The following is a 12,500-nucleotide window of genomic DNA, read 5'->3' on the forward strand; positions in this document are numbered from 1 at the left end:
AAAGCCCTTATTTGTTGCCATGGTACAATTAGTTGATAAGCCTGAAGCCCTCTTCGAGCTGTCCTATTATAAATATGACTTAAAGAATTACCTAATCTTGAGAGGTTGAGTAAGTCTGGTGACTTGTCCTAATTGTTCGTCATTGTTCCATGTAGGGGAGGGGGGTGCTAAATGTTCTCTAAATGATATTAAGGATATGTGAGGAGTGGGTAGCAGTTGGGTTTATGTGCTAGAAACTGAATATCTTGATGGATTATCAACAGCCAAGCTTTGAAGGATGTACAAGTCATTGTTAACATCTATATAGTATGCAACCACAGTCTCTAGCAGGTATTTATCATAAATTCAACGTTTATAACAAACTCATCGCAACTTTTTTTTCATGATAGTATTCATGGTCATTGGTCTGAGTAATGCCGATTTTTATGTAGATTTCCTCTCATTGATCTTAACCCTGTTGAGAACCCCAAGAGACATTAATTTCTCCCCCGTTTTATTTATGTTAGTGTATGTAATTATCTGCCTTTATCATCAACCTGATCATGAATATGAAAAAAAAATATAGAAAATTTGAATGCATACATAACAAACCTGAAGGGGCATCAGGAAGGAGTGGGGAGCTGTTTGCAAATATTTAACATAAAGCCACTATTTAATTTGATTTAGAAGAGTTCTACAATCCGGACAGTCCATGTATAATACAGTATTAGACATGGAGCCAAAGTATGTTGCAGACACATATGGTGATTGCTAATTAGACTTAGCGCATAGGTGTGGCATTACACTGCAACAGAAAGGAAGATTTCTTTTTAGTTGAATCTGTGTCAGCATTGTCCTGTGTGCAAGCGCTTGGCATCTACAGGAATGTCTTGTAGACATTTTCTCAATGTGTCCTGACATTGAACAGACACTGGACACTTGTATACAGTCCAGACTGGCTGACAGCAACAGGAGTCAATAGCTTCTGTTGTAGCAATTAATGTGTGAATTATCATCGTATCATATCGCACAGTAGTTCACAAGGCAGTATGCTTATTAATCTGGGGGGGATAAGTAGGGGGTTAGAGAGAGGAAGATAAGATGGTGTGGCAGCTAATTAAAGAGATTAGGACCAGCAAAACTGATGAAATCCACAGCTGTGTTCCAACACTGACAGTGTATTGCACATTGAAAAATGTACAGATAAGCAATATCACATTCTGTTTTATTATTCAAGTGACATTTTTAGAGAACCGATGGAAGGAAATATTTGTTCTTGTCTTCCCTTTTAAATTGGTTGTGTGCTAATATTTTTGTTATTTGAAAAAAATCATGTCAGAGCCAGACAAAGATATCACTGACTGTTCATTATATTTAATGACTGGGTGTCGAGTTACATTTTCATTTGACCTGCAGTTCAAAGGAGGAATGCTTCTTAAAAACTGAAGTAGTGCGTTAAAATGGAAGCGAAGAAACAATATACATAATATGCACAACCTGATGTGAAGGAGATCATGTTTTATTCTAAAAAATAAGAAGGGACCACATTTGTAAGAATGTGATAACATGTAACTTGACGTCAATTCAGTCCATGTAATTGAATGTAGATGTTATCAAAGTATAGCAATTGTTCCCCGCTGATGAATTAGCATTTAGTGGATCGTCTTTAAGTAAGGAAATTAAGACTAATCGGAGCGTAAAACTTTAATTTGGTTTTTCCTGTCAAAAGTAACATAGCTCAAATTTCTATATTCTTTTGTTCTGCAGAGGCACTATAAAAATTTCCCATCCTAAATGATAATTTGGAGTGTGTTTGATAAAAGACCCAGTTTAAAGTTACCTGGTATGTGTAGAAGAAAACAGGTGAAAATAAGTGTATAATTAAACACAAGTCAGTGGTTTGCTATTGAAAACTTGTATGAAAAACATTTAGACCTTTAATTTAGCATGATATTCTCAAGTTTTATGAAAGTTTGTCTCTAGCTGGTTTCCAAGACTATATTAATTAATAACAGTAAGCAAGCAACCAGAAATTCGTTGATTTTCATTAATTAATTATCAAGGATTTCCTCAAAATTAAAAGTTGCCCTCTTTAGCTTAATTAGCTCAGTACCCAACAGGGCACCTGTGACTTTGCAGCTTAGATTAATTATCCCTATACCTTAAAGTATTAAGGGTCGTTAGATCTCAAAGGTCGTTAAGCATTGCCCAATTAGTTTCCCTGCAACTATTTGCATTGATTGCTAGTATTCCTCAAGATTTAATTAGTCTGACTGTCATCTATATATATATATATCTTACAGATTGCATAGAGGCATCCTATATTACAGGTTCATCTGCACAGCAACCTTAAGTCTTTTTTTATTAATGTCTTCTTGCTGCTGACTTCCATGGTGATTGTCTTCTGCAATAGTGACACTGTGGATGTGTAAAATTCCGGGTTTTATTTTGGTTTTTAAGGGATGTGTGTGAATGTTTTTCTTCTCAAATTTATAGTTTTTTTGTGAAATCGGTGAAGATTGGAATGTATAAACTGTCTTTCTGCAGAAGCTGATATAACTGAATGTAATAAACCTGAAGGTCGTGAACGGGTTAAATTAGTGAGATGAAGTCTTAAGATTATGAGGAATACTCGAGAATTAATGGGATGTGGGATTTGTGCATGATGCAGTATATGTAGATGAGAACAGCAAATTCTTTGTTACTTGTGGAGTGGTTTGCACTAATTTACAGGGCAATTGCTGTTTTATGTCACTTGCTGTTGAAGTCAATGAGGCAGGCATCCTCTGTTTTATCAGCATCCAAAATTGTATCATTTAATATATCTGTTGGGATGTACATAGTGCAAGATGTTGAAACTGAAGGAAGAAACTTGGTGTGTAGTAATAATTTTAAGTACTGAAGTGATGTAATGCATTTTGTAGTGTGTGAAAGTTTTAAGTGTCTATTGATATTTAGAGTGTGATTTTCTTTCTTCTTGGTCAGATGGTGAGAGCGAGTTAGATGACAGCAGTATGGTGACAGAAACTGAGTTACCTGATAAACACAGTGACCTTCCAGCCGGGATGTTCACCCCCACCACCCTGCCTTCTATTGCCAAGGGAGGGTCCATCAACAATAATAACACAGGTAAGGGCAAGCAACCAATGAGAAAGTGCATTTTCGCAAATAATCATCGGGTATTAAATGTTTAAATAACTGATCAATGGGATGCAGTTATGAATTTATAATTTGTTTTAAATCCAATAGGAAAAGCCCTTATTTGCTTTGTAATTTGTCCTTATCATATTGTTCATTTATATTTTTTAAATATTTATCATTTCTCTTTATTTTCTAGGCTCTAGTAATTCAAATGTCAACAATGAGGAGCAAATCCATGTATGCCCATACTGTGACTACAGCAGTGTCCATGAAATGAGGATCCAAGGTCATATCCTCACCCAGCACACCCATCGCTCACACCAAGTCCTCTGTCCCTTGTGTCAGGAAGAATTCAAGGACAAGTCTCGTCTGGAACGCCATCTGATGTCCACTCACAGCGTCAAAGCCGAGGGACTGCATCGTCTGCTCATGATGGTGGATAAAGGGGACTGGATGCCATCACCTGTAACAAACACTCCTGCCAATCAGAATGCTGTCGTCCCAACACCCAACATTCCAATTAATGAATCAGGGGAGATTAATCTGGAGGTTATGGAGGCAGAGGCTTCAAAGTTAGAAGTGGAAGAGGGTAAAACTTTACTTATATCTAAGATGGTTTGCATATTTACATTATAACAAAATATATAATATGATCTGCTGATTAAGAGGTTTTAAAAGGTTTCCATTTGTTTGTTGCAGCTATTGACACAGCAAATTTCACAGAAAAAGGAGAGATTGATAATCAGTATCGCTGTCAAACTTGCTCCAAGACCTTCAGCAACATTGATGGACTTTATGCTCATCAAAATGAACTGGGACATTTAGAGCTCAAACAAACACCTAGGGGACCAGGATATCTCTGTTGGAAAAAAGGATGCAATCAGTATTTCAAAACAGCTCAAGCACTTCAGGTTCATTTCCGAGAAATCCACGCCAAATGCCAAATTTTGTCAGCATCTGATCGCCACATCTACAAGTACAAGTGTACCCAGTGCAGCCTAGCATTCAAAAACTCAGAAAAGCTTGAAATTCACAATCATTATCACCTTATTCGTGCAGCCACAAAGTGCAATTACTGTGGTCAGTCATTTAGCTCTATTGCCACTCTAAGAAAGCATGTAGAGTTGGGTCATGCAGAAGTGGAGGAATCGGACAAAAGAAAGAACTTTGAATCTATGAGTGAAAATGCCGAAGCTTTGGCCAAAATTTTAGCAAGCTCGGGTATGGAGAAACTTTTGACCAATGTATCTTCTAAACATGGAAATGAAAATTCCTCTACTTTGGATGCTGAAAAATCTTTACTTGTCAGCTCAGAATCCATAGAAAATGCAAGTGATGCAGCCAAAACCGATTTGAATTCCAATGAAACTATGGATAAATTGGACAGAGCGGAAACTTCTTCACCGACTGAGTCTGAAAAGAAATTGGAAGACATGGATACAAGTGATGGAAGTGAGTATAAAGACCAGCAATTTCTGGAAGATTACATGAACAGCCAAGCAATTGCTGAAGGTGGGTATGAAGACCCCAACAGGAAATTCAAGTGCCACAGATGTAAAGTTGCATTTACTAAACAAAATTACCTGACTGCTCATAACAAAACTCTTCTGCATCGAAAAGGAGACAAAATGAGTTATCCCATGGAAAAGTACCTGGATCCAAATCGGCCATTCAAATGTGATGTCTGCAAGGAGTCATTTACGCAGAAAAATATCCTGGTGGTTCATTATAACTCTGTATCTCATCTTCACAAAGTAAAACAAGCTCTACAGCAAGGAGAAGGTCCTTTATCCCCTCCAAACAATGACTCCACACCAGCAACTACAGCATCAACTTCTTCAGAGACACAGTCTCAGTCAAGTGCTGAGGACAAAAACAAAGCATACAAATGTAACATCTGTAAAGTGTCATACAGTCAAGGATCAACATTAGACATCCACATAAGATCAGTGGGACACCAGACAACAGCAGCTAAACTCCCAGAACTCATCATGTCTGGGCAGATTGATTTGAGTCAACCATTGATTGAACAACCCAGTGATGCACCCAAGTCACAGCAGCAGAAACTTTTGGCAGAAATGCTTCAACCTCACCAAATTTTGGCAGCCACCACTGCAGTTTCACAACCATCTTTACTATTTCCAGGCATCACTTCTGGCATTCCACCAATGACAGGTCTAACTCAGTTTAACATGCTGCCTGGATTGTCATTGCCCACTTCTGTCACTGAGTTAACTCAATCACTGCCATCACCTAAGCATACTTCATCCAAATTCAAAGATAACAGGGATGGTGAGGAAGCAATGGAATTGAAGCAGGAGACCAAATCAGATGGTGTGGAGGATAGCAAGTTTCTGAAAACAACATACTCATGCAACCGTTGTAATGCTGTGTTCATCAACCAAGAGAATTTATCACAACATCAAATAGCATGCTTGTATCAGTCTGGAAGTTTGGGTCCCCAGAATCGAAGCAGAAATTTGAATTTTCTAGGGAGAAAGACACAAGTACAGAAAAATCTCTTGGAAAATATTGGATTTGAATGTGTAATGCAGTTTAACGAATTTAATCAACCTTCTATAAAAAGAGAGGCAATTGATGAAGAGGATGATGATGAAGAAGGGGATGGAGAAAGCAAGGTAGAACCTGAGAGAGAAGAACAGAAAGAAGCAGACAAACCCGAGAGAGTTGAAAACAATGATCTGCCTGAACTTAACAAAAGTGTCTGTGTCACATGCAAGAAAGAATTTTCCAGCGTTTGGGTGCTCAAATCACACCAAGAGGAAGTTCATAAAGAAGTAGTTCCTATTGATTTGGTGGAAAATCTTGGTGAACAGTTTAAAACTGACTTTGAGAAAAAGCAGCCTAAAGAAGCGGAGAAGGATCCTTCTCCAGCACCCTCTGACTCGGTGTCCATCTGTGCAAGTGATGCTCCCACACCAACAATGGAATCCAATTCAGAAATGCCACCTCCACCTCCACCATCATCAGCACCACAGATCAGTCCTGCTCAACTAGACATGGCAGCCCAGATGATGCCCATGTTTGGTTTGGGAATGCACATGCCTATTCCTCTAAGTATGGCCATGGCTATGAATTTGCAGCCACCTCTGATGCCAATGATGTTTGGCCCAATGATAGGAGATGGAAGTCTACCAAACACCCCTACATCTCTAGCAGAGCAAAGTCTACCCAAACAGCAACAAGCTGCACAAACAGCTCAACTAGCTGCCCAGCAAGCAGCTTTGAACCAGAAACGAGCAAGAACTAGAATAAATGATGAGCAGCTGAAGATATTGAGAGCACATTTTGACATCAACAATTCTCCCAGTGAAGAACAAATTAACGCTATGTCTGAACAGTCTGGACTACCACAGAAAGTAATTAAGCATTGGTTCAGAAACACCTTATTTAAAGAACGACAGAGAAATAAAGATTCTCCATACAATTTCAATAATCCTCCTTTGACAACACTAGATCTGGAAGAGTATGAAAAGACTGGAAAGATTCCACAGGTCAGTGAAGAAAAGTCTCAGGATGTTAAGCCTGTTCTTGTCAAGGAACCTGAAATCCAAGTGAAAAAGGAGAGTACCAAAGTTGAAACACCATCAGTTACTCAGTTGTCTCAGCAGCAGCAGCAACAACAACAACAGCAAGATTTCCAGAAACAAATGCAACAACTTCAACAACAGCAGCAGCAACATCTACAGCAACTCAAGCAGCAACTACAGCAACAACAAAATATGTTCAAGGAAAAAGTCCTAGATTCATCCCCATTGAAGCATGAAAACCCTCACCGGGAATCCCCAGAGTTGAGTGATAATGATTATTCCAACATGTCAGCATCCTCCTCTATCCCATCAACACCAAATCACATGGCATCTTTCATGATGACTTCAGGCTCTGGTGATGACATTAGACCTAGGTTTGAACCAACACCATACCACAGTGGATATGCAAAACGTGCAAACCGCACTAGATTCACTGATTACCAAATTAAAGTTCTTCAAGAATATTTCGAACAGAATGCATATCCTAAAGATGATGAGCTTGACCATTTGTCACAAATTCTCAATCTCAGTCCCAGAGTGATTGTGGTCTGGTTCCAAAATGCTAGACAGAAGGCCAGGAAAATTTACGAAAATCAGCCTCCACCAGAAAGCAAAGAATCGCCCAGTGTCAACTCCAGTTCCCCATTCCAAAGAACTCCAGGATTGAATTACCAATGTAAAAAGTGCTCAGCTGTATTTCAGCGCTACTATGACCTGATTCGTCATCAGAAGAAGCAGTGTGGACTAGATTCCGAAAAGATTCAGATGCCATTACATGGAGGAATGGAGGATGATAGTGATTCCTTGTCTACATTGTCCAGAGATGATTTCAATGATGAAACCGCATCTACTAACTCTCATGATGTGTCTAATTCAGGGGATAAAGACCATGTAAACAAGATAAGATTTAAATGTGAGAATTGCCACCTTTCCTTTGATGGACTGGAACACTGGCAGGAACATCAGGCTGTACATGCTATGAACCCAGGATTGTTTGGAAATTTGCCATCTAATAGTGCTTTTGGAGTACTGCAGTCAATGGCTGCTGCCCAACAACAAGAGAACAAGAACCTGATGAAAAGGAAACTAAATGACAGTTTTGATGACAAGTTTGATGATGATGATGACCAACCTAGAGATAAGAGATTGAGAACTACAATTCTGCCAGAACAACTAGACTACTTGTACCAGAAATACCAAGTTGACTGCAATCCAAGTAGAAAACAGCTAGAAACCATTTCTGCCGATGTGGGTTTGAAGAAACGTGTTGTACAAGTGTGGTTCCAGAATACAAGGGCTCGAGAAAGAAAAGGACAATACAGAGCACACCAGCAGCTCATTCATAAAAGATGCCCTTTCTGTCGAGCTTTATTCAGGGCCAAGTCAGCACTGGAATCTCACTTAGCCACCAAACATCCAGAAGAAATGGCTAAGGGTGACATCAATGTGGATAATTTGCCTGATGCAGCCATAGAGCCTCCAGGATCTCATGGTTTTGGATCACTGATGACTTCACCATCAGATATGAGTAAACTTCTGTCACCACACGGTATGCAGTCTTTTATGCCTGGACTCTCATTCAGTGATCAACTCCAGATGTCTATGAAGCAGTTTTATGAAGACTCATACAAAAAATATATGTCTGATCTAACAAGCACTCCAAAGGACCATCCTGAAAAAGAAAAGGAGTTTGACACCCCTCACATTTCAAAATCAAATACCACTAGTACAAAGTCCAGCAGTAGTGGATCAGAGGCACCACTAGACCTGAGTAAACCACTTAAAGTAAACACTGACCATGACAAGCATTCAGAAGGACCATCTACAGACATAAGTGAGAGGAGCTTTGAAGAACATAATATTTCTAACAAAAGTTTCAATGACTCCATTTCTGAGACATATTCTAACAATGAGAATGAAGATTCCCACAGTATCACAACAAGTCGCCCATCCTCTCCATCAGGACATTCATCCATTCAAGGAAAGAGGTACCGCACCCAAATGACAAGCCTTCAAGTACGCATAATGAAAAGTATCTTTATAGACTACAAGACACCTACCATGGCAGAATGTGAAATGCTGGGACGTGAAATTGGTTTGCCAAAACGAGTGGTTCAAGTTTGGTTCCAAAATGCCAGAGCCAAAGAAAAGAAGGCCAAATTAACCATGAGCAAAGGTTATAGTGCTGAATTGGATTTCCCCAAGCCCCCTGAAGAATGTTCCTTATGTCATTTTAAATATTCCCACAAATATACCATCCAAGACCATATCTTCACAAAGAAACATATTGAAAAAGTACGAATGTACATTCAGTCCCAATCTGATGTGGAGAGCAATCTCACTGGACAAGGAACTTCCTCTTCAACATCAGATGCCTTACACCAGCATCAGGAGATGGGACGTATGAGGAAAGCATGGGATGAAGCAGCTGCCCTTGCCAGCGGCGAGTCCCAATTAGCTCAGATTCAGGCCATGAGGCTGGGGGCTTTAGGATTGCCCCAGATGCCAGGTTAGTGGATCGAGTTTATTCACCCAAACCATTTAAACAGTTCATTTGGAATTAAAATTATGAGATAGAAATTAAAAGTTTATTTGCTTTATTCAAAAGCTTTTAAAAGCTTGGATTCTGTTCAGCGTATATTAAAATGCTCTTCATGATATTACCACAGGTTTCAATCCAGCAGATGTTCTTAAAGACTTGAAGAAAGAAAAGAAAGAAAAAGATTCAGAAAATGATTCTAAATCACAAGGCAAGTTGAAATAAACATTTATGATCATACCAAATTACTCTTTTTGTATGAATCGTATGATAATCTTGGCTCCCTCTTCCTCTCTTCTAATTCTTGCTCTGTATATTTTTAGGTAGCAACAAAGAAAACGATGTTGCTGCTCAGATTGCTGCTGCCAACATGATGAACCCATTTGGTGCTGGTTTCCTTCCTGGAATGGATCCCTCAATGTTTCCATACTTGGGATTTCCTGGAATGCCAGGGTTCATGCCTGGGATGGGGATGCCCTTCATGCCTCCAGGATTCATGCCAGGTCAGTCTGAAAAGAAAGCATGTGCCATGTCAGTCTGAAAAGATAGCAAAGAAAAGAAAGCAGCAAAAGAAAGAAAATTTCCTCAAAGAAAATGACACATGCAAAAGAAAAGTAGAGAAAATGAAAACGGGAATTAATAAAGGAAGTAATCATGAAGTAATACAAAAATATAGAATACAGATAAAAGGGAAGAAAATGAAGAAATTGTTTGTGCAAAAGAAAATATAATTGCTAGTAATGATTAAGTTCTTTACAGGTGTTGTTTGTAATGAAAAATGATACTCTGTACAGGGTCAATTGTGCCCCTCTTTACTTGTAAATGAATTCACTCCATTTTAAATTTTGCCCAGACACAGTTGTGTTGAAAGAGAGATAACCAAATAATGTGAATTTGCCCAGTCACTGACAGGGTCCAAAATAAAACAGGGACAGATATATTCCTGTATACATTAATCACAGAGGAATTGTTACAGGCCAATTTGCAAGTTACATAGAATGTCTCCATTTTAATGAGAGACGTTTTTTAAACATTAAAGATGTAAATTTTCATATAAGTTGTACTGAAAGCAAGTAAAGGTTGCAGAAAAAAGTTTTCTTGCAAACCATTGCCATCAGAATAAGAAATATTTAACATTTATATTCAAATCAGGTTTGACTGTGATTTTTTTAGCTCACCTGAGCTGAAAGCTCAAGTGAGCTTTTCTGATCGCTTTTTGTCCGTCGTCTGTCTGTTAAACATTTACATTTTCAACTTCTTCTCCAAAACCACTGGGCCAATTTTAACCAATGTTGGCACAAATCATCCTTGGGTGAAGGGGATTCAAAATTGTTCAAATGAGGGCCAACCCCCTTATCCAAGGGGAGATAATAGCAAATCAGTAAAAATACACTGAAAATTTTTAAAAATCTTCTCCAGAACCAGTAAGCCAATTTCATTCAAACTTAATGCAAATCATCCTTAGTTGAAGGGAATTCAAAATTGTTCAAATTAAGGGCCAGGTTCTCTTCAAAGGGGAGATAATCACAAAAGTGTAAAAATAGGGTGGGGTCATTTAAAAATCTTCTTCTCATGAACCACTGTACCAGTATAGTTGAAATTTACGTGGAAGTTTGCTGACATAATGGAGATTCAAGTTTGTTCATATCATGGCCCCCAGGGGTCGGATGGCGCCACAATAGGGGAAACCATATTTTATATGTATTTATATAGGAAAAATCTTTTAAAATCTTCTCAAGAACCATTGAGCCAGAAGAGTTCAAATTTACATGGAAGCTTCCTGACATAATGCAGATTCAAGTTTGTTCATATCATGGCCCCCGGGGGTCGGGTGGGGCCACACTAAGTGAAATCATATCTTATATGTGTTTATGTAGGAAAAATCTTTAAAAAATCTTCTTCTCAAGAACCATTGAGCCAGAAGAGTTTAAATTTACATCGAAGTTTCCTGACATAGTTCAGATTCAAGTTTGAAGCTTTATGACATAGTTCAAATTCAAGTTGGTTGAAATCATGGCCCCCGGGGTGTCAGATTTTGCCACAATAAGGGAAACCATATTTCATATGTGTAAATATATGATAAATTTTTTAAAATCTTCTCTAGAACTACTGTGCCAAAAAAGTTGAAATATACATGGAACCTTTATGACATAGTGCAGTTTCAAGTTTGTTCAAATCATCCGGGGGTTAGGTATGTCCACAATAGGGGAAACCATTTTTCATATGTGTTAATGTAAGACAATTAATCTTTAAAAATCTTCTTCTCAAAAACCACTGTGCCAGAAAAGTTGAAATTTACATGGAACCTGCACTGGGCCACAAAGTTTGAACTTACATAGAAGATACCTGACATAATGCAAAATCACGTGTGTAACAGTCATGACACCTGGAGCTCAGATGCAGACATTATCAAAGAAACTATTTTTACATTGGTTTTAACTGTATTATGAAAACCTTTTTTCTTAAGAACCTCTGAGCCAGAAGTATTTCAATGTACCTGAACCTCCCCAACATAGTGCAGAATCAAGTTTCTTAAAATCTGACATGGCTCCTGAAAAGTTAATGGAATAACAATGGGAAATTCATTTTCCATGTGTTAAAGTGACTCAGGTGAGCGATGTGGTCCATGGGCCTCTTGTTTTTTAAAAGTATTATTGTGATATCCAATTTCATAGAACTCTTTTATGTTGTAATAACTAAGCTATCGTCATGGCTGCTTTCTTGTACACTATTGATTGGATTGGCATTCTGATGTCGATGTGAACTTTATCTTTTAAAGAAAGACTCCTTATTAAGCTTTTCTTGGCAAAATGATGTTGAGATGTAAAATTTGATTAATATTTGTATTCTCAAGAATATGTTGAAAGACTAATTCTTATTTTATAAGTTTGAAGTGAGAAACAAAGGCCAAAAATTAGATTCACCAATGTTTTTATTGGAATATTTTACTTTGCAGGTGCAGAACACTTGCTGCAGTATGACCCCATGACCTTTGGGACACCATTGTCACTATTACAAATTCCTCCTCAAGCCATCAAAGATGTGAGCATCAAACTCTCGGAACCCAAGGCCAATGTAGCCCAATACACGCAGGATTGTAAGTCCATAAACAGTCTCAAGTCGTTGGTCAACTCAGTTGACTACAGCTGTGCAAGGGAGTCCACTGTTGATGTAGGATACATCTGCAAAAAATGCCAGACTGTGTACCCGGCTAAGGATGCCTGCCTAGCTCACCAGAAGACTCTCTGCTATCCCACAGTCCCGGAAAACATTCAGCCACTTTTGAAGCT

At 38.4% G+C, this 12,500-nt stretch overlaps 1 protein-coding gene across 3 annotated transcripts in view; it reads left to right on the forward strand.

Moving 5' to 3' along the window:
- Nucleotides 1–12,500, forward strand: part of LOC130047291 (zinc finger homeobox protein 4-like) — a 182,491-nt gene that overhangs the window by 167,813 nt on the left and 2,178 nt on the right. For 2 of the 3 annotated variants that reach the window (XM_056141945.1, XM_056141939.1), the window contains 6 exons: nucleotides 2,965–3,108; nucleotides 3,317–3,709; nucleotides 3,820–9,180; nucleotides 9,341–9,425; nucleotides 9,538–9,713; nucleotides 12,167–12,500. The exon at nucleotides 12,167–12,500 is cut by the window's right edge and continues 2,178 nt beyond it. In XM_056141945.1, the coding sequence (XP_055997920.1) occupies nucleotides 2,965–3,108; nucleotides 3,317–3,709; nucleotides 3,820–9,180; nucleotides 9,341–9,425; nucleotides 9,538–9,713; nucleotides 12,167–12,500 (6,493 nt within the window). Of the gene's footprint in view, nucleotides 1–2,964; nucleotides 3,109–3,316; nucleotides 3,710–3,819; nucleotides 9,181–9,340; nucleotides 9,426–9,533; nucleotides 9,714–12,166 lie in introns of all 3 variants that reach the window. The other variant, XM_056141941.1, reaches the window with a different exon arrangement.

The sequence above is a fragment of the Ostrea edulis genome, chromosome 1, assembly GCF_947568905.1.
Source record: "Ostrea edulis chromosome 1, xbOstEdul1.1, whole genome shotgun sequence".
NCBI lineage: Eukaryota > Metazoa > Mollusca > Bivalvia > Ostreida > Ostreidae > Ostrea > Ostrea edulis.